General features: G+C 30.6%; 3 protein-coding genes across 4 annotated transcripts; all 3 read right to left on the reverse strand.

The window, feature by feature from the left end:
- Nucleotides 1–282: 282 nt before the first annotated feature.
- Nucleotides 283–4,366, reverse strand: LOC100776344 (heterogeneous nuclear ribonucleoprotein A/B-like). The gene is made up of 6 exons (NM_001254129.2): nucleotides 4,185–4,366; nucleotides 2,862–2,982; nucleotides 2,510–2,653; nucleotides 1,964–2,160; nucleotides 1,441–1,516; nucleotides 283–811 (listed from the first exon to the last, which is right to left on the reverse strand). The coding sequence occupies exons 1-6, from the start codon at nucleotides 4,316–4,318 to the stop codon at nucleotides 461–463; spliced, it is 1,023 nt and encodes a 340-aa protein (NP_001241058.1). The 5' UTR covers nucleotides 4,319–4,366; the 3' UTR covers nucleotides 283–460.
- A 1,723-nt stretch (nucleotides 4,367–6,089) lies between these two features.
- LOC102668008 (protein PHOSPHATE STARVATION RESPONSE 3) lies at nucleotides 6,090–9,185 on the reverse strand. The gene is made up of 7 exons (XM_006576790.3): nucleotides 8,428–9,185; nucleotides 7,510–7,663; nucleotides 7,331–7,407; nucleotides 7,169–7,208; nucleotides 6,713–6,767; nucleotides 6,496–6,565; nucleotides 6,090–6,366 (listed from the first exon to the last, which is right to left on the reverse strand). Exons 1-7 carry the CDS (start codon nucleotides 9,013–9,015, stop codon nucleotides 6,235–6,237), a joined length of 1,116 nt encoding a protein of 371 aa, XP_006576853.1. The 5' UTR covers nucleotides 9,016–9,185; the 3' UTR covers nucleotides 6,090–6,234.
- Nucleotides 9,186–17,431: 8,246 nt separating this feature from the next.
- On the reverse strand, nucleotides 17,432–20,705 carry PHR8 (MYB-CC domain-containing transcription factor PHR8). 2 transcript variants are annotated; one of them, NM_001250186.3, is made up of 6 exons: nucleotides 19,861–20,705; nucleotides 19,545–19,725; nucleotides 19,342–19,458; nucleotides 18,623–18,677; nucleotides 18,414–18,483; nucleotides 17,432–17,753 (listed from the first exon to the last, which is right to left on the reverse strand). In NM_001250186.3, the coding sequence occupies exons 1-6, from the start codon at nucleotides 20,467–20,469 to the stop codon at nucleotides 17,544–17,546; spliced, it is 1,242 nt and encodes a 413-aa protein (NP_001237115.2). In that variant the 5' UTR covers nucleotides 20,470–20,705; the 3' UTR covers nucleotides 17,432–17,543.
- Between the last annotated feature and the right edge of the window lie 1,557 nt (nucleotides 20,706–22,262).

Below are 22,262 nucleotides of genomic sequence, written 5' to 3' on the forward strand. Positions count from 1 at the left end.
TTTTTCCCGTACTTTATTAGCCTCCCGCAAACAAATAAAAATGTTAATGAAATTTAGAGTTCTATAATTTTTTTAGGTATTTTTTTTTTAAAGACTTTTTACGGTTTTTAGTGAACATGTGGTTCATGAGCGATATCACAACAAAAAGGAAAGACCTAAAACTTTAGAAATTTATAACTTACGCCATATACTGAGACTAAATAACCACCAAAACAATTGCAAATGATTTGAAACTTCAAAGTCTTAGCTTAAATGCAGAAAAAATGTTACTCCCGTTTAAAATATTCAGAAAAAAATATATAAAAAAAATTCTACTCAATATTACAAGTAACATAAGAATGTCAAAATTCTACAAGAGATCAAAAGCTGCATGGAAGAGATAACTAGGGGCTAAAAAGATTTGAAAAGGAAAGCAAAGAAAGGAGTACCAAAATCATCATCTTTAGTTTTAAAAATACATTCATTGCTTGGGATAGTAATAAGGGTAGTTGTTCATTCCTACAGGTTGAGTAGGCAGAAACCCATGTCGGTCTTTCTTTGCAGAAACTTGAGGATAAGGAATCTGCCCTTGTGTCGGATAAGGAGAGGGAGCAGTGGGAGGGTTTGGATAAGGAAGTGCAGAATATGGTGCTACAGTTTGGGGGTAACTGTAATTGATTGGGGGCCTTGAACTAACATTAGCTTTTCCAGGCTGCTGCATATATCCTGGGTTCATAGGTAATGCTGCCATCGGAACCACTCCAGCAGGAAATGGTGGCTGGCCAGTTTTACCTTTTTGGGAATCAGCATATTTTACAACTATATTTCTTCCCTGGAATGAAACAAGAACAATATGTCATAAGTTCAATATTTATACAGCTTGAATCCTAGAGCCGTTGCAGGCTATATAAGAATTTCAGCTAGCAAGCTCAGATAAGCTTCAAAGAAGTTAATTTACACAACTTCAATAAAAAACGAGTGAATGCAGATATTTCAGTTTTCACCACAAGTGCATAATGCTTAGAGACCAAAGCCTTTCTTCAGTATTTACTCTAATTCTATGAACAGGGATTCAGGGTGAGATTATTGATCAGACTAGTTGAATGTGCTGTTAGATAATTACCACCAAAGAAAGAACGTCCTCCAAATGAAATACAATAGGGGAACTTTATATTTTTGTCAAAATAGGGATAAAAATTTAAACAAAAAATTCAGATATGTGCAGAGAAGTAAAATCCAATATGCAGCTAGAAAAGAAAAGTTACCTGAAAGTGTGTAAACAAACATTCTTTTATCAGAACTTTTACTTTCACCATATAACTATGATGCCTTTTTCATTCCAAATAATCTTTTTCATTTTTCTTGTCACAATTCCAACACATTTTTTGAGCATAGAAATAATCATGTCCTACCCTCACAGCTAACCTCAGACTTGATATAAAAATTTAAGCGTTTTCTTACCCCAAGTGTCTTTTCTAGGTCATCTATGGCCTTCTTCGCAGCCTCCGCTGTCTTGTATGTGACAAAGCCAAAACCACTACAGTTGGAAATAAAACAATAATAACATTACAGTGGAAACCAGGTAACAAAAGCTACTTAGAGCATCTCCAATAAGTGAGTTGCAAAACACAAGTTTTTGAAAATGATAGTTTGAAAGAACAAGCTTTTGGATTGTTAAAATGCAGATTTTGCTCTATATGACTGTTGCAAACATATAGATGTAGCTCTATATATAACCACTGCTCTATATCAACCAGTTTCGTTAAAAAAATAAATGAAAAGCTACACCTTTTTGGGTTGCTAAAGTGAACACCCATAGCTTTTTCAAAAACAAACACTGGTTGCTCTCCATCAGTGAATATATGCTAAAGTGGGTTGCTCTAACAAATTAGCAACTATCTTTGTCAGGCATTGGAGCTGCTCTTACAAAAATTAAAAAGACTATTAAACATTGTATCCAAATAAAGCATGTTGCTACTTTTACCGTGATTCATTTGTATCCCTGTCATATGCAACTGAACCTTCCTCTATTTCACCATGCCTTGCAAAATAGTTAAGGAGAATTTCACTTGTGACTTCTGGTGATAAGCTTCCAATGTAAAGCTTCCTCAGGGAAAGATCAGGAGCACTACTTGTTCCACTTAGACTCTCACAAGCTAGATTACAGACAGCCAATCTCCCCTGAAAGCAAGAACCGCCAAAATCAACCAGGGGAATGGAGTAAAGATGGCTGCAGACAGTTGCACAAATTACTGGTTTATTTTTATTTTTTGTGTTGGGCAGGAAACACAAGCAGGCACAACGGACATACTATAACACAGGTCAGTTATCTGTAAAAAAACTCCTTAAAAAAGAAACCACATCTGAGATAATCTTCCAGATTAAAATCTCATGATTTGGGTATATTGGGGGAGGTGCGGGGGGGAGTTAAGGACCTAAGGAGGCAAATTCTGTTAAATTGATGTTTCTAAAGCAAAACTGCAAATTCATGAGTTCTAAATCCAAAGCAACAAAATGGGCTAAATCTTACATCGATTAACTTGCTAGGGGCTCTCAATGCTTGCTGAGTTGATTCCATATTTTTGAAAGTTATAAATCCATAGCCACGGGATTTTCCTGTCACTTTATCATAGATCACAGCTCCTTCCTCAATTTCTCCATGCTCTTGAAATGCCTGCAAAAAGAAAGAAACATACAATCATAAGAAGCAATCTACATTTTGAGTCTTGTTTCTTGAGTTCAGGGACAAGGTACTGGATTGGAAATAAAGGGATATGGAAATTGGCATTCCATAAGTAAATCTTGTTGGGCACATTCCATGTGGCATGGTAACAATCACATCACATGCATGACACACTAAACACAATCATCAATGCACTCACAGCACGCAAAGTTTCTGAAGTGGTATTCCAGGCCAAGCCACGGACAAAAAGCTTTCGATGGGCAGGATCTGCACTTGCAATACTTTTTATTTCTTCTGCAATTGAAGGATATTGGGACCCTCTTTATGCCTCAACATGAAAACAAACACACATGCACACGGTCAATCACACAGCATACAAGTGGGAGCAATACTTTTATGGCCCTTTTTCAGAGAATGCAAGCACACCAAGCAAGCAGAAGGTACTAAATATTCAAAGATTACAAATGGACATATATAAAGCAATGCAAGCAACCAAAAAAGGATTCCATTATGACCAATTGACACAAGCAATACAAGACTCAGTGAAAAAAAATATTTTCATCAAGCATTTGTGATTTGATTTTTTATATTTTATGTACACCTAGCCAATTGTTTCATCTCGTTATAAACTTGTCAATTTAGAGCCATGATGACAAAAGAGGACAAGCCTTGGCTGGCACAACTAATGTCACGGCCTTGCGTCCGAGACATGTAAGGTTCAAATCCTCTAACAACCTCTCCAGTCTCCACTAGCAAGGATAAGGCTGTTTACATCTATCTTCTGCAAATCCCACTATGAGAGAATACCTTGCATTGGCTCACCCTTTAGAACCATGATAACCAAGTGCACTGGGTCTGGGTTAAAAACATGTCACCAGCTAGAGCCTATATCATTTGCAACACAGCCCCTTTCATTCCCACATCTTGAAATTGCTTGCGACGGGGGAGGAACAGCTTAATGGAAATGTAAGAAGGGGAAATTGTAATATTGTCCACATTTTAATTTGTAGCCAGAAAAGGAGGCACAAAATTAAAGTTTGAAAATATTCCCAGAGGATCATGAAATTGGTGATAGAGTGAAAATGCCAATTCCTAGACATAACACTAGTAACCCTATCTCATAAAGACCCGTGCTTCAACAACTTTAAGGCAAAAAATCCTACAAGTCCAAACTCCATTAAATAGTTACAAATACAACTAGATTAAAAAAATACTAGATATTAAAGTCCCGAACAGGCACTACTGCTTTCCAATTTCCACTTCTTCAACCAATAAACCCATAACAAACTATATATACAAACTTATACTACAAACAAAAGATTTTTTTTTGCTTTCTTTGTCCTCTCCTAGGTTCCCCTATGTCTCTTTTGACAATTCGAAAAAAGGAGGAAAATAACTGCAACAACCCTAATGGATGAAACCGAAACCAAAAACAAGATGGAAAAACAGCATAATGGAATTGATCGCAGAGAAAGGAATGGGATGAGGAAGAAAAGAAGAAGGAAGCGAAAAAAAAACGCACAGTTTGGCAAGAAGATCGACGAGCTGGGGTTTAGCGAGAGGTTCGATGAGGAAGCGAAGCTCTTCCTTGGAAGAAAAATCACCGTCGCCACCTGCTTCGTCCAGCTCCAGCTTTCTCTTCTTGAAATCCTCCATATTCTTCTTCTTCACCTTCCACTTCCACTCAACACCTCCGAACCCAATGCGTTAGGTTTATAATGGGGCTTTTCTCTTATACTTTGCAGTTTAGGCTTATAAACAAATTTATTACCTGCTTTTTTTATATATTTTCTTTTTACCACGTTAGTGTTAGGAATAAGTATTCACCACTTTGTCAATTAGGAATAACCATTACGATCCTCTTCTTTAAATCACTTTTTTTTTTTTCATTTAAAATATTTAAATTCGAGACAAAAATCGAGTCCATTATCATTGATATCAATCACTTGATATTTGTTTAAAATATATCAAGTAATAACATGATAAAAAAGTTTGAATTTCTAAGATGCAAATGACATGTTGAATGATTCATAAATGATTTAAATTTAACTCGTTAAATGCTCGATTATAAAAAAAAAAAATTGTTCATGTTGAGACCAAGCTTTACAGACATAGAAAAAATTAATACTCAGTAATTTTTTAAATCCGTATACCAGTGAGCACATTTTTCAATTTGTAAATCATCTACAATTAAAATATTTATAAATATTAAATTGATACACTTAAAACTTATTTAAGAAAATATTCAATTATAAATAAATTAAGAGGGTGTTTGACAAAATATTTTAACTAATTTTTAAGTATCAAAATATTCAATTATTTTTAAGTTATCATTTATTATTGTCAAAATATTTTCCAACTCATAAAATTATCTCCATTACATACAAAGAAAAATACACACATTATCATAAAAATTATTTTTTCAAATATTTTGAGATATAAAATCATTATTGATAACATCAATATCAATGTTTTCTAACATATCATTCTCATTAGATAATTTTTTAAAACAAAACAATCTTTTCCTGTGACATTGATGACCTTGAGTCATTGAAAAACCTCAAGCTACAGTTATAGGAACTAAGATTTTGTAAGCAATTTAAATATATGGATAGCAATTAACGACTTTGATAAACTTAAGAATTTCAGTGACTTGTCATTAACTCGTTAAGCAAAATCATTTGCAATACTTTTAAATTCGGAGAAAAGATTATCTAAATCAACTTATGATGAATCTTTATTCATTATCATCTTTTGAATTTAACTTATTTAAATCAAATAAAAATCCCAAAATATTACCAAATGTCTTTAGTTTCTCTCAATTCACGAATACGGAAAAACGGTGGAGCTAGGTTGAATGTGATTGGCATTTACTTTTTTTGGTGGAAATTGAAATTTCCTGTTATCCTTAATGATGACTTGAGTTGGAATTTGAGAATGAAGGGAGTTTTGGAGAAACAAAATGAAATTGAAGCGTCTTTTTTTCCCCTCCTCACATTAAAGTTGTATGGATTTCTTTTGGGTCATGTAATCGCCCCTCTAAACTAGACTCAAGGCCAACCCTGGTCCTAACCAAACCATTAAAGGTTGATAGGTTTATGTTGCTTAGAAATCAGTTGTTGTGTCATTTGGAAATACGAACTATGGGGTTGTGTTGAGTATTATTTAAGATTAAAGAAGTAATTATATATCGTATTTGTCAAAACTACTTGTTTGTTAAGTTACTATGTGAAGGGTAGTTAACAATAAACCGTATAATTAATAAATACAAGAGTATCATATTGTTTGTATAAGACCCTCACAGTGAATAGTGTTTTCATTTTTTCTCTTAATTTTGTGACAACTCTCCTTGTGTGTGAATGCTGTGTGAAATTTGTGTGGGAGTGCTCAATAAGAGCATACAAGACATGCTTACATTTTGAAGTAACTGCCCAAAAAATGGTTTCTTACACTTACATGCTTGATTTGCCTATTGCAAAACAAAGGCAGCAACATGGTGTTTGCATAAGTCATAGCCATGCCACATGACAGAGCTAGGAAAATAGAGTAACTTTATCAAAACAATTGACCCATCATTTGGGGACAGTAGCTTCCAGTTCTGTGTAAGGGGTCTTCTCCAGTTTGGTTCTTTCCTTTTGGTAATCTAACATTACTTTGAGCTGCTGACTCTGCTCTTGAATTAGAGTGTGCAAATTTCGTTGCATCTAGTAGGCCCGAAAGAAAAATAGACACAAAATATTAAAGGATAAGTCAGTCCAAATGCTTGTGTTTCATAAACACTTTAAGTGATGTTCAATAGATATTTCCATCAAAGCAATTTTGTGTATTAACACCTTTAGTTGTTGGCATATATTTCTCCGGATCTCTAGTTGTAGTTGCCGTGATTCCTCAATTTGCATATGGCTGCAAATTAGAAGAGTATAGATTTAAGAAAACAAATATGGCTGCACTTAACTGCTTGAAATTTTAGTGAGAAAAAACTCGTGCAATTTCAAATAAAAAATAGTATCATAACACAAGTGTAGATTGCCATAGTTTAATTGATGTTACATTTTGACTTGAAGCTCAGACACCCCATTAGTTCTCTGTCCTTTCTCAGATCTTTCTGAAAGACAAAGTGGTAACTGTATCATATAATGCACCCATAATACCAGAGAATTAAATTATAGTTCAATGCATTAAAGTGTACATTATTAACCACCAGCAAACATGATCTGTTAAATGTAAAAGAAAATGATGCTGGTTTAATTAGAAGACTAGTGTTTGGTAGAAGTATTTAAATATCAAAATGTGAAAATTTGATGTTAATGAGATGTATCTGGACTTACTGTATGTCCAAATACCTTATCAAATTTCATTTCTCTAATATTCCACCTTCCTCTTTTCACTTCTATCGAGCATATATACCATTATTATAGTTGAAAAGAAGTACTCTGTTTTAAAGAATTTCATGGGGTATGCATTACAGTAATATAACACATCAACAATGACAGAAGTAGTGTTTACCCTGCAAAGCTTTGTGCATGTGTATAGTAGACCTACATTTCTGCAAGACATTTATATTACAAAAATATTAGAGAGCCGATTAGGTGTGAAAGTGGTTGCTATATATTGCACGACAAAGTTTAAAAACAATATTGTAATTTTTTTTACAGGAAATAGTTTTACCTGCAAATGGCTTTTAACGTGAGAAATGGACAGCAAATCTGATTTCATCATATCTAGTATAGCTTTAGGCTTTGCCTCTACAATTAACAATGAATAAATCAAGCTAAGTATGGGGTAACAAGAGGTTTCTTACTTCTTAGATGTTATGTCTAAGTGTAACTAATACTTTGTTAACTTACTTTCGGGACCACCAAGGCTATTGACAATCATCATAAATGGCTCATGCAGATCTTTGGTCCATTTTATTCTTCTTTTGCCTCTCCTAGAAGCTACACAGGCAACACCACAAGTTCGATGAGGAGCTTGCTTTTCTCGCTTTGTACACGAGTCCAACTAGTAAGACACATATTACATCTCATCAGCCAAGAAATAAGTATAATATACAAATTAACTAGTAGATAAATGAATGAGGAGAGATTCTTAGATTACAAACAATCTACTTGAGATGCTCAAATAAATAGTCTATAGTTTATATGTCTAAAAGTATTAACTAGAGACATGTTCATACATTTTTTATGTGGTCCACACACTTCATATATATCAACAATTAATTTGACTGTATATGATAAATCATGCCTAACTAAGAATTTTTGTATTAAGAGAAGAGTAATCATTTGAGTAACGGAAAACTCAATTATTTCAAACACTTTATTAATACTTAACATTTTTCATTATCTTTCTTTCTATCAAATCATATCATATCATATGTATTTTTCTCTCCTTTATCTTTATCTCTCTAGGTGTTATATAGCACTTGTGGTGTCCGCTTATTACTTTCCTAATAATTTTTCCTCTAAACCAAGCTAAGATAAAAAAAAAAAAGTAAAATAAACTACAATTTTTGTTAAAGGAAAAAGAGTGATTTGACACATTTTCTTTCTTTCTATCTTTTTTCTCTTTATCAAATTATATCACCTACCACATATCATTTTTCCTGGATTATTTTTTCTTCTCTCAAGGTGTCAAATAGCATAAGAGTGTCCAAAGATCTTTATATATCCAAGAAAATAAGGATGATTCCATACCAAATCATCATGTATACTTTAAATGGACTCGGAAACTATACTAGCCACGCACTAAGAAAGTAATCAGTGTACCTGATTTCTCTGAAAGGAAATTTCAAGGGGCCCTTCATCCGTGGCAGCATCATCCCTCAGTAATTTATCATCTTCTTGTGAATAGAGGTCGTAATATTGAATACTATCAGGCTGAATGCTACTATGTTTTTCTTCGGAATAAGAAGCAATTTTACAATATTTTTCAGAAGAAGAACGGCAATCTGCACCACTGCTAGACAAGAAGGAGCTTGTGAATTGAGACGATGGTCGATCTTGTTTTGTGGTGAAGTTATCTCCAGAGGCTTGGCAAATATTGTTCATCACCATGTGCGTATCTGTTGTTGTTGTCGTCTTTGGAAACTCAAAGCACCAAGCAGCTGGAACTTCAATCTGATGCTGGTGATGAGCATGTTGTTGTTGTTGCTGAGCTTGAAAACTCACAAGGCTTTTGATTGCACTTGCACAAAAACCTGGTGGAGTAATTTGAAGAGGAGTTGTCACAATGTTGAAGGGTGATTTTGTGGGCTCAAAACTCAGTTGTTCTGATCCAACAACCTTGTCTAGGTTGCTAATCCCCATGTAGGACTCCCATTCAGTTCCGTATAGTTGGGAACTATACTGATACATGCTTCTCTCAACCTATATAACCTAAAGTCTCAAACTCTTATGCAGATTTAGTTACTCCACTTCTGTGATATGCTCATTTATATGCCAAACTCAGTTACGAAAACAAAAAAGCCATTAATTAACAGTCCCTACTTTTTTATATAATAAAAGGGTGTGTGGGAGAATAAAAAAATGTGAGGGATGAACAGTGAGAGGGAAAAAAGTTAACTAATGTATACAGACATAGTTGTGTCCTCGTACAAAGCGAATTTCTCAATGCATTAGGACAAAATGTTTGTCTAAATACATTCTGACCTATGAAAAATATCAAGCATTGTAGTAGCATCACAGAGAAACTAATAGTCACTTATTCTTAATTCATAGATGCAACTTGCAAGAAATTGTTTAATTTAATCTATTAATCAACAGCAATAAGCACAACAATGCATTACTTTGGATCGGCCGGTCCCTCCTAAGTCCTATGCCCTCACCCTAACCTCATCTTGCACTTGCAGTTATTTGAAAAGGCCAGAGTTAAGAAAAAAAACAATAAAAGAATCTGAGTTTTGTTAACCAATATTATTAGCACATCGGTTAAGGACTTAAAAACAAAAAAAAAATACTTATGATAAAAATTGCAAGAGGAAATAAAAAAATCATGAATAATATAATTTTATGTATTTTAATAAAATAAAAATTTTCGTTTAATACTTTAAATAATATTTTAGAAACACCGGTTAGTATTTGGTAAAGAATATTAGTAAAGAGATAGTTTAGTATTGGGCATAGCATAATATAGTTTTGAAGATCTAAATAGCTAATATGGTAGATCTCTTTTAGTTAAAGAGAATATAATGTGCAGATAAGGGTACGAGAATCCTAGCGAGCTCGAGTCATTGATTTGTTTAGTTGGATGATCGGAAAGTCTCTTTTGATTAGAGAAATAATGAAATACTATTTCTTTGTTTATACTAAACATTTATGTATTCTTTGTAGAAGACTAAAATTGGTGAATGATTAATAAATGTGTAAATTATTTCTTTATTTGGAGGAAGATGTAGAGGCAGAAGAGTAAAGGGATCCATTCAGCTTAAATGATTTATTTCGCTTAAAAATTCTAATTTTCAATTTCTTATAAAATAAAACATAAAATTATTAAAATTAAATTTAAAAACTTATTTTATATAAAGAGGATAGATTAATTAAAAGAGATAGATAATTAAGAAATACAAGTATATAAATAAAGATACAAGAATGATAATTTGATATTATTAAGACAAATTCTTTTAGCTAATTGCGAGAACGATATATGAAATTTATATCTAAATGAGATAAGAGATAAAATATTTAGAATGTTTAATTGAAATAATGCAATGAGAGTCTCACACTATCACTATAATTTGTGCATTATAAATTATAATTTATAATTAAAGAACATTTTTATTAACGATTTTTTTTAATATTTTCACAATTCATGATTTTGATTTCTTTAATATTTTAATTGAATTTTCATTTTGCATTTGAATACAATAATATTATTTTATTAGCAAGAGTTTTTTTTTTTTTACGATAATGAACTGTTTGAATAATAATTTAAACCTATCTTCATGATATAATAATTTTATTGCAAGAAAATATATTCAATTTGATAGAATGTATTAAAAAAAATTGGTACAAGGCCAAAAGTATCCTCCAAAAATCTTGTTGGAGTTGTGTAGGATATGGATGATAAGTTTTTCCTTTAAGTATTTAATGATGTTATATCTGGATTTGAATATTGAATTTAAGATTAATTAATATTTAATTAGCCGGAATAATTTTATGCTAATTAATCTAAGTGGTTGATATTAATGTATTAAGATTCAAACTATAAATTATAGTTAAATTTAAAATTAAGAAATATATTTGAAAATAATAAAAAAAAATGTTAAATACATTAGATAGGATAAGCCAGGTGACTATGAGAATAACTCCTCAAAACACTATCATTCAAAAATAACTCTTTTTGAAATGATTATCATTTAAAATAAAGATCCAAATTTATAATATGGAATGAATATTTAAAGGGTTAAATGTGATTTTAGTCCTTGAAAAATAAAATCACTATATTTGGTTCCTAAAATTTTAAAATTCCCTTTTCATGTCCTCTGTTAATATAACTCTATTATTATTCAGTTAAAAAAAGTTTACAACAATAGTTGTTCCAACTTTCAATATTAGCACTATTCAGAAAGAAAAGAAATCATTAAAAAAAACTCAATATTGACAATTTCATCCCAACATTAGCATTCGCTATTCAGTATACCCTAAAAGAATAGAAAAAATCATATTACAAGTTTACAACTCTATTATTCTCAAAGGATCGTATATATAATTAAACTCATATACATTACCTCTCATGTTAGTCGAACTTGATTATGAGAACAAACATCGTCAAGTGCATTAACATAAGTCTGAGTCTCAGTCACATTATTTACAACAGATGAAGATAACTTATCTTTAACAGAAAATATTAATGGAATTAAATAAAGGATTTAAAATGAGAATTTTAAAAATTTCAGAGACCGAATGCAATAAAATTATTTTTAGAGGACTAAAATCAATGAGTTAATATTTGGAGGACGACCAAAATCATATTTAACCCACGTTTAAATCAATACATAACAATTATAATGGATTCATTTCCTTATACGCAATTTATTTTGATAATCAATCATTTGAATTCAATCAAACAAAAATGTTCTTTTTAGATTCATCTGTTGGGGAAAAAACTCCTCCATATATAATGAGGACTAAAAGCATGAGACACATACAAACAACATCACAAATAAAAACAACCAAAGACACAAATTTAAGGAGGTTCAATACTTATTTTGATGGGGTCTTGGAAGATTGTACTCTTCTTTTCTCGGATTCTCACAAACCATCTTTGACTTGGTCCAAACGTAGTGCCAATATGGTAGCTGACAAGATTGCTCGTTTAGTTTTTGATTTTCGTGAACAATACTGGTTGGAGGATGCCCCTTATCAAGTGGCAATTCTTATCAACAATGATGTATAGTTTTTATCTTTTGCTATTGAATGAATCACACAACTTTTACTTAAAAAAAAACACGTGATTCAACACTTTTTACTTATGACCATGGAAACATTTCAACAGATTCCCATATTAAATAAGATTACAAGTTTTGTGAACAAACTTGAGAAACCCTCTTAATTATACAACCTTCTCTCACTTGGGTGGTAACTCCCATCTTCCTTGGGGTGATATCTTTTCTCTTCACATAATCCCGTTATAAAACAAAGATCTATGGCTCCATTCATGAATGAGACTTAGTGGGCCTTAATTGCCTCGTCTCTTTGCCTACTTTAAGAGTTAAGGTACATTCCACTACTTCTTAGAATGCACATCTTAACTTTTTATTTACTTAACATTAATATTTAGAAATTTATAGAAAAAATAAAAAATTTAGATTGATTTTCTCAATACATATATAAGATTAAATACAAATAAAAAGTAACTTTGCACCACAAATCATTAATAAGTTTTTTAAACCATCACAATTAGGATCTTTGGCTTTATGGTGGAACCTTGTGTATTGTCACAAGATTTAATCCTTTTAATTTGATTATAAGTAATTATTGATTTGGAGTTTAATTCAAACTCTTCACATCTCTCTAATGAGTATTATGCGAGAATCAAACATAAATCTTTTTCTGCAAATTTAACATATGTTGTTAATTGAGCTATCATTAGTAAGTAAATCATTAATAAGTTAGTAACTAAGATTAGCAAACAAAAATTCTAGAATTTCTTGAATTTCCATTGTAAAAGTTGCAAACAACTCTCTAAATTAGCTTAAACTAACTCTCAGCTCATAGAATATATTTTTTTAAAAGTGAATGTTAATTGTTAATTTATTAGTCTTTAGTGATAGAGACTTAAATTCATGACATTTTTCTCTCTTTTTATTTTTCAATTACTAATTTAATCTTATAATTTTCAGATTTATTTAAAGTAAAGTCATATAGGAATCCTTTCTCTGAAGTAATACTCAAATCACTTAGTAATTTGTAATTATTTGACTCAGAGATGATTCCCAATAGACACCATACCAAACCCGTCGTTGCATATTATTAGAGAACATGGAAAAAAAAAATTCATATGTTCAAATAATTGCAAAAGAATGATCAATGGGTATAAGTATGCAGCATGGCAATGGCAAAAATATGTCGACACTTCAACGATTCTTGGTCTCAATCATGTAATAAATAATCGCGTAAGACAGGAAAACAAAAAAGATAAAGAACGGTGGAGAAAGATAACGGGACATAACCAAGAGCATATATATACATATGACACAAACTTTATCATAAAAATGACGCAAGCTGAACAGAAAAAAAATCTATGGATATATAAATCTGTTGAAAATCGCTGGCATTCATTGTCAGTTCCAACGAGTTAATTTATAGGATGGCAAGTTAAAATTTTTTTAACATAGATTAAAACTTTAAAAGAAATGTGGATTTAAAACAAATGAGTTAATTGATTGAGAAAATCAATTTCTACACATGTTAATACCAAAATTATACATTAAATTTATTTGAATTTCTTAAAGAACTTGATTCTATATGAGCATTAGTGCATTACTCTCTCTTTTAATTTGAAGATGAGGAGTTTCCCACTTTTAATAATTATGATTAAGCTGTCACGGTCATTCTCATATCAGTGAATATCACAAGCTATATCATCTGTGGCTTTGTTAACGTAGGAGGCTACGCAGACACTAAATTCCTTCTAAGCAATAGAATCAGCTCCAAATTCCGCCAAACTTTCTGAGATTCCATCGTTCCAAATTTTCAATCATTTAAGAATAGGTCTCCGTTTCCAAACTAGTAGTATAATTTAAGCATCGATAATCTAAGAACTTAATTAGAATATAATGCAGTATAATTATTTTATTTACTGTATCATCTAATCAAAATTTGCCATCCATAGTAAAATTATTAACAATTTTTTATTATAAAAACTAGTAGAACATGAAGACACTTCCAACGCTATATTTTATTATTAATATTTTTTATGATAGAATATAGAATTATAATTAATCCTAGCAATTATTTTTTTATAGATAATATTTTATAAATATTAAAATGAAATAAAAAAAGTTTTAATTTTAAAATTGGTATTTGGTATGCATATTCAAAAATAAAAATAAATGAGAAATAAAAAACATTTGATGTGATGGTTTAATTACCTTTTGATCTCTACAGTTATAATAAATTTTCATTTTATTTCTTAGATTTTAAAATATTTCATTTTAATTTTATGGTTATAATTTTTAACCTTTTTGGTCTTTGTTATTTAAGGTTGTTGCATCCAAATATTTTAAAACTGTCTAAATTTTGGACAAATTTTTGCCGTCAATTCAATTTTGTAGTAATTTTAAAGAATTTGGACGTGACAATATTAGGCAATTTTAGATAACGATAACCAGAAGAGTTAAAAAGTTGTAACTACAAAGATGAAAATAAAATATTTTAAGCTAGTGGGACTAAAATAGAAAATTATTACGAATATAAAGATGAAATAAATAATTAAATCTTAAATTTTTAATGTCAAATTTATATGGTAATATTTGGTAAAATTAGATGAAAAATTAGTTGGAAATTTAAAAATTAATTTAAAGTTGAAAAATTAGTTTATTAAATTATAATTGTTTAATATAATTGGATTTTAAAATAGCTGAAAAATATAAAATGACTGAAAAATAATAAAGTCATGATTTATTTTAAAAAGATAAATAAAAAATTTGATAAATATATTAAACATAAAAAATAAATTTTTTTATAAAAAACTAAAATTCAAAAGCTAGCATTTAAAAATATTATTTCAAGCAATATTTTAAAAAATGCTAAAAATTTATTTACCAAACAACAAAATAAAATTTTCAATTAATAAATAATTAAAAATGATTATCGATTATAGTTGTGAAATTTCGTCTGATCATTGACCCGATCGAAACCGGCGAGCGAGTAATTGATCTAATTTAACCTAAAAATTTAAAATTATATATATATATATATATATATATATATATATATATATATATATAACTAAGTAAGAAAATTCAAAATAATAATGAATAATAATGAGATATCACACTGTGATTTTTTTTTTGTAAAATTAATTGGTTCAAAACGATTCACTCGAAATGTAATCAAATTTAATTGAACCATCATAAATTAATTAGGTGACCGATCTAATAATAATAAGATGACTCCCATAAACTAACAAGTCCAAATGTTACAACTATGATACCCATAGAATATCGATATATTGAGGTGGATACACGTGGACGTACTTAGGTCCAAGAATGAAATGCCAAGGACAGCCATCACATTGCCACGATTGAATGTAAACAAGGCTGAAAGATTCCGGTCTTTTCAAGGAGGTTCAGTTTTTAAGCCTCGCCCAATCAATTAACAATCCTTCTACACTTCTACTTCCCTTTTTATGTTTTCTAGGCTAAATATAATTACTGTCATTAATGTATAATTTTTTTTAGCACAAGTAAATAATTACAAATCATTTGCTAGTCCTATATGTGCCTTGTTCAGTTGTTCCTCACCTAAAAAGAAGGAAAATTAGAAAAATAAAAGGCTCTTCCTTTATGTTTTGTAGCATTTCAGGGATCCCATGGAATTTATTCTTGATGTACGAATTATAAAGTGAGAAGCGCACATGGAAGTTTTTTTAGGGAGATAAAACTCGTTTTACCGATATTTAAGTCTTTTAGAGTATTTATAATATATAATTATTTAGATGAGTTATTTATTATAATTAAATTAATCTTATAATTTCAGATAAATTTAAATATTTTATATGAAATTTACTTTAATACTAAGATTGTTAAAATAAGTGATTAACTTAATTTTACGGGTCATATAATATTTGAAAAATATTTTATTTATACTATAAATTTATTAAATAATGGTGTTTATATAAGCAACGTTATCTTATATCACCATGAAAAAAAAAGTTAAACACCATTATTTAAAGTTAATCGATTCATGCTTGGTATTATGAATTTAGACTACGGAAATATTTTGCTTTAAAAAAAGCATAAGCAAAAGTTGGATAATACCCAAAACAATCGTTCTTTTCTGCTTCTTAAATTTTACTAATAGCCAAACATAGAAACAATTAAACCAAATCATATCAACAGCACTAAGCAACAGCAATAGAAGTTTCTTCTAAAAAAACAATAGAAGCTGATTTAATATACCAAGCTGTGAATCATTTTACAAAACAAATATCTTTATGTAAAATTAACAAAACAATTAGTTCGGGTAAAAAGTTAAAGAATAAAAAGTACCAATAATGTTATTTTTAGTTTTTACATAGAATTTCTATGACTCTATTCACAATATTTTTAGGCTCTTTCTATCACACCACTCACTTTATTCTGTGTTTGTTTCTCTTTTTTATTTTTCTCATTGTTATTATACGATTGTTTTTTTTTTTTTTTGGAGAATTGTATTATACAAATTTTAAATAAGAATAACATTTCTCAAGATGAAAACATAAAATTTTGAATTAATCATTTTTTGCTTATACTTGGCATAAGATAATGCCCCGTTCCAACGTCATTGGTTATCCGTTATCTTGTGCCTAGAGTTTGACATGATAAAGTAGTTAAATCATCAGATAAATATTTAATTGCATCATTTTCTTTTATAAGTGATTAAATTTGTTTGCAACTGGATTTTTACGGTTGGAGAGACAAAGACATACAAGACTTGTGGGTCTCATATAACATTGAAAATTTTCAGTATTGGAAATTTTTTTTGCACTAATAAGTAATATTTTACTCACAAATCATTCAATTACAACATATCATTATCATTATAATAAATTTATTAATTTTTAAAATAATTATCTTAAAATAATTCAAATTATAATTTGTAATTGAATGATGAAGTGTATAATTAAGCATTAAACTCTAAAAAAAATATTCTCGCATTAAATACAGTAGACTGAGATGAAAATTATAAATTTATATTTTGAGGAATGTTTTTTTATTTGACACGGTATGGAGGAATGTTATTCATAAACTTTTTAGTATATTTGAATGTATTTTTATTATTAATTAAAATTTATTAAAAATTACAAAATCATGAATATAAGTTATTACGTAAAGAATGAAACTCATAATTTTTAGTTTTTATAAATTTTAACTAATAATAAGGATTTATTTAAAAATGCGTTGTCAGCATTTTTTAATCTTTTTAACCCTCCCTATATTGTTTATTCCCTCCTCCCCCAGTAAAGCTAGTGTAATACAATATTGCTTCTTGTTTCTGTAGGACATATAATGTAATCACTCTAAATTATGTACTAATTCATAGAGTTTGCATTTGTAGACTGTAGTATAAAGAACAATGTTATTCTTCCCATAACAAAATCACATGATGTGGTCTATCTGTATCTTACAAGGAGTAAGCTTTTGGAAAACTGTAATTTTATACACATATGAACCACCAAATTATTGGCTTGGAGAGGTCTTGGAAGGGAAGAAGGAATTGTTGTTAGCCCCTTCGGAAGCATTTTCACCGTCTTTATGACTAATTGATGTCTCTTCAATGGTTGAATTCTGAGTATTAGAGACGTCATTACTTGTCTTCTGTTGCTGGTCGAACATTTTCTTTAGTTGCCTGCCTTGTTCCTCGATTCGCAACTGTAATTTTCTCTGAATCTGGACCAAAAAAGTATGATAATTGAAAATCTGAAGTTAGGAAAAGAGTGTTATATTATAAGAACCTAACTATCCAACTCATTCATTAATTTTGGCATCCAATTTCCTCATTATATTTTCAACCAATAACTGGAAACTTATATCCACCTTTTAGCACTTGATACTGCAATTTGACATCATCACTTATGCCAACAGAAAACTAGATTGCATATTTGCATGAGAAATTAAAACAAGATTTCAAGCTAAGTGTTGAGTATGTCTTGAATTAGAAGAATCCAAAACTGCAAATAGACAAAGATGTATTAAAGGCCTTTAAATATATCATATTTTGTTGGTGAAAGTGATGCATTATTTTAAAAGTAGTGGTTAGAGTTTGAGCATGTGAAACTATTGGACTTTCATTCTTCTTCTGTGATTAAAATCTCTGCATCATTTCTTTCATGCAAAGCCGGTTACAGGTAAAAAAGTGAAATTCAATGCTCAAGGTTCAAGAACCTTTCAGCTGGTTTGGCCAATATTGAAGCTTTTTATAAGAGAAGGCCAGAAGGGGGAAGGGTCGGAAAAATTAAGTACAACGTAAGAACAATAAAGGCTTGGAGAGCATAGAAATGTACTGGCATAAATAAAAGGTTGTAAGAGAAAATGATAGCAAGGATGTACCTCTAGTTGTTCATGAAGACACCTTTGAGCATCTAATTGCAGCTTAAGTGCCTCTCTAATTTGTATGCCACTACAAATCAAGAGCAGTGTAGATTTAGTAAATTTGTAACGTAACAACTAAAGTTATTACAAAATGAACTAAGCAACTTAATGGAAGTAGTGAAATTATAGGAATACAACAGTGGTATGTGCAATAGAAGTAGCATTACGTTTTGACATCAAGATGATGCACATCCTTTGTGTGGGTTCTTTTGTCAGATTTCCCTGAAACAGGACAATTTTTTAGGTTCAGTATGGGGAATGAACCTAATATTTGAAAGAATGTAAGAACAATGAAGGCAATGAAGATTATGAATAACTGGAGAGAAGAATAAAGCAATAAAGAACAGTCACTCATGTCCTAAAGAGATATTTCACAGTAAGAAACAAGCATTGGTAATTAAGTAGTTTGACTAAGGTTGCTATCATCAAGAAGAGAAAGTAGACTATATTTGCCATTTAGTAGCTCAAACTTTCTACCATGTATAAAAATGCATTTATTCTGCATTGGAACTTCCTACACTTGAAGTCAATTAACCACAAAGACATTAAATCAGTGAACAATCTGCGTTAGTTTATTTAAGTTCACGACAATAATTAATGATTCAAAACCAAGGGGAAAAGAGAAGCTTATTAGCATGTTTGAAAACCCATTGAAAAGGAAGGAATCACGTTTGAGATGTGGATGCTATGACTATTAGCTTCTTAAAATCACATCTAAGATGTTGAACCAAACACGCACTACATCCTCGGCCTTGACAAGCACTATAGCAAAAACATCTGCTCATCATTTATGACATGAATGCCAGTAAATTCAAGCACCAAGAAATGTACATGACATGAAAAGGAACTACACTGCAAATTTGTTAAAAAAATGATTAGAAATTACCGTGACTGGGTTCTGGAATGAATTTAGCAATTCTATATTTCTGCAAATGACTTTTGACATGGAAGATAGTCAAACCATCAGTGTTCATCATCTTTAATATAGCTTTTGGTGTTGCCTCTATAGTCAAGCAGCCAATAGAGAGGACTATCAGATGCTAAATAGATGTATTGCCAATCAATAAAAAATTCAGTCAAGTTACTTACGCTCAGCGCCTCCAAGGCGATTCACACACTCAACAAACTTCTCATGAAGATCCTTAGTCCATCTTATACGTGTTTTACTTGACACTACGGCCGCCACATTAGAAGCAGAGTTTCCAATAGTGGACACACTTCCTGCTGAAAGTGTTGGAGACAACCTCTCAATCTGAGAAGAGAATCTCAGCTGTGGAACAGATAAATTGAAAGATCCACGGGAAACATGCATACAAATGAAATATTATAAGCCAATTGAATCTCCAAAGAATGAACAAATGACAAAATCTACATATAACATAATAAAATGAATATAAAATGGTACCATATGGTCTTGATTTCCTTTGTTAGGAAATGATGAGCCACTGATAAGACCATCAATGAACAACTTCTGTTGTTCAACCGGAAGGAACTTGGTGCTGTGAAAATTCCCACATGAAATTTTATTGGACTTTTCAGGGGATCTACTGCATTGATTAGCACTATTCAGTTGAGATTTCACTATGGATTGCAAAGTGTTTGATAAATCAAAGTTGGTTTCAGATTGGTTTGCTGAATCCAAGAAAAGGTTTTCCCTTGGAGATTGATACAAGGGGAACTCCAAATCATTAATCTTGCATAACTGAGAGCTCAAAGAGTGAATACCAACTTGGCAATCATATTCTGCAAACTCCATGCAGTTTTCTGCAGCATAAAAGGCAGAAGCTGGTGACTCAAAACGGCTCATAATGGTGCCAGATGATTTGGCATGGCCTATGTTTTGTAACTCATTATCTATGGCTTCTCCTCCAACCATGGCAAGTGGTCCCATATTCCAAGCTTGTCTGATATCAAAATATTGACAGTAACGATTGCCAAACTCAGAATTAAAATCCCCACTTAGTACATGACTTTGTTGAATCAATCCTCCCCAATCAATTTTGTTCTCATTCATTGACACAAAATTTGAAGTTGGATGGTAAGTAGACTATAATAGGTATGTGCTACAAATTGTGAGGTAGCATCATACATAACATAATAACTCTTTGGAAGCTCAACCTTATTAAGGAGCACCAAATGGAAGGGGGAAGGTAGAAGAAAATTGGAAAGGTAACAATAGTAATGCCAATTCGAGCCTATGGCATAAAATTCTCTTTTGTATTCCCAAACGCCTTGAGGTATAAGATTTGAATCTAATTGTCTAAATGCTACCGTGCAAGGTCATTAGCTATTAATTATTCTAGAGAAGAAGAAAAAAAGGATAAGAATGAACATTAATGAATTGACATTAACGAAGTAGAGTACATGGAAACAAACAAAAAGTTTTGTCTAAATGTTGTCTTCACGTGAATTTAAACCAAATGCAAAAAGAATCAATAGAAAAAGGATGAAAACTAAGCAACCAAACTTAGATGGGTCAATAAGAGGTTCAAAGAAGTCCCCAACGGAGGACAACTTCAACAACAAAGCTTGATGGGTCACACATATGATATTATAGAAAACGGTCCCAGAATATTATTAAATACTAATTTATTATCTTAAAATTGGAGAATATTGAGATGGCCTTATGGGCATCTGTAGTGTAATAATTAAATGTTAGATAAAGATACCGGCATAAATTCACATATAATGCATCTGCTATTATTCTTATCATGGATTCGGAAATAACTTTTTTTTAACCTTCCCACTTATCAAGGGAAGAGATGTTAACTAATCCAAAATTTAATCGGTCAGAAGATAAATAAAATTTGATTAAGAATTATTTTCGTCAATAATTAAATTTAAATAATACTTAAATAATTTAATATTAACTTTAACACGTTAATTATTCCCTCGTATTTATTAAGTTAATTTGGATGAAATAACTTTAACAACACCCGGGATGATATATATATATATATATATGGACACACACAAAATCCTGTTCCATTGCTTGGCACTGCATCTTGTGAAGTGGGGTATCAGAAATTACCAGAAAAAAGTGCATCTAATAATTTTTATATTCATCATAAAAGCACAATGGGACTTTAACTACAAGAATCTCAGTACAATTCATTAACCTAATGGGCTCTCCATTACATAAAGGTAAAAGATAAAAAAAAATATGGACAATCAGACACAGAAATTCAGTGCATTAATTCATATATGGTCTCACTTTCGAGTTGCCGTTGATTTTTCTTTAGACATATTTCTTACCTCTCTTTTTTTTTTTTTTTTAATTCTTTCGATTTTATAGCCTAAAAAGATCATCGTTTTCAAGTTATTATCACATGTAGTCTTATTGAATCACAACATTAACAATTATTTTCTTATCATTTCTTAGATTTTTTATGCAGACACTTCTTTGTTTCTATTTATTTTCTTGGTGAACGAGGTAGGCTTCACTTTCTTTTTCACTCTCGGATTGGTTACAGACAAAAACAGAAAAGGAACATGTTAGATATAATAAAGAAAATATAAAAAAAACGAACACATTTAATGTAGAATTAGAAAACCCTTGATGGGAAAAATCACGTGTAGAGGAGAAGCAAATTCATTATATAAAAAACTGGTATAAGACAGATACAAATTGAGTGACTATAGTGTCTAACATATCATTGAGAGAAACCCATCCATCAACACTATTAGTTTATATTGGTGCATATAAAATTCAAAAACATAAATGACATACTTCGATATCAGGTCTATAAATCTGAGATCTCCTTTATTCGTTCAGTTATCGTTTCTTGTAATCTGTCAATTTAAATT

This window comes from Glycine max, chromosome 3 (assembly GCF_000004515.6).
Source record: "Glycine max cultivar Williams 82 chromosome 3, Glycine_max_v4.0, whole genome shotgun sequence".
Lineage (NCBI taxonomy): Eukaryota > Viridiplantae > Streptophyta > Magnoliopsida > Fabales > Fabaceae > Glycine > Glycine max.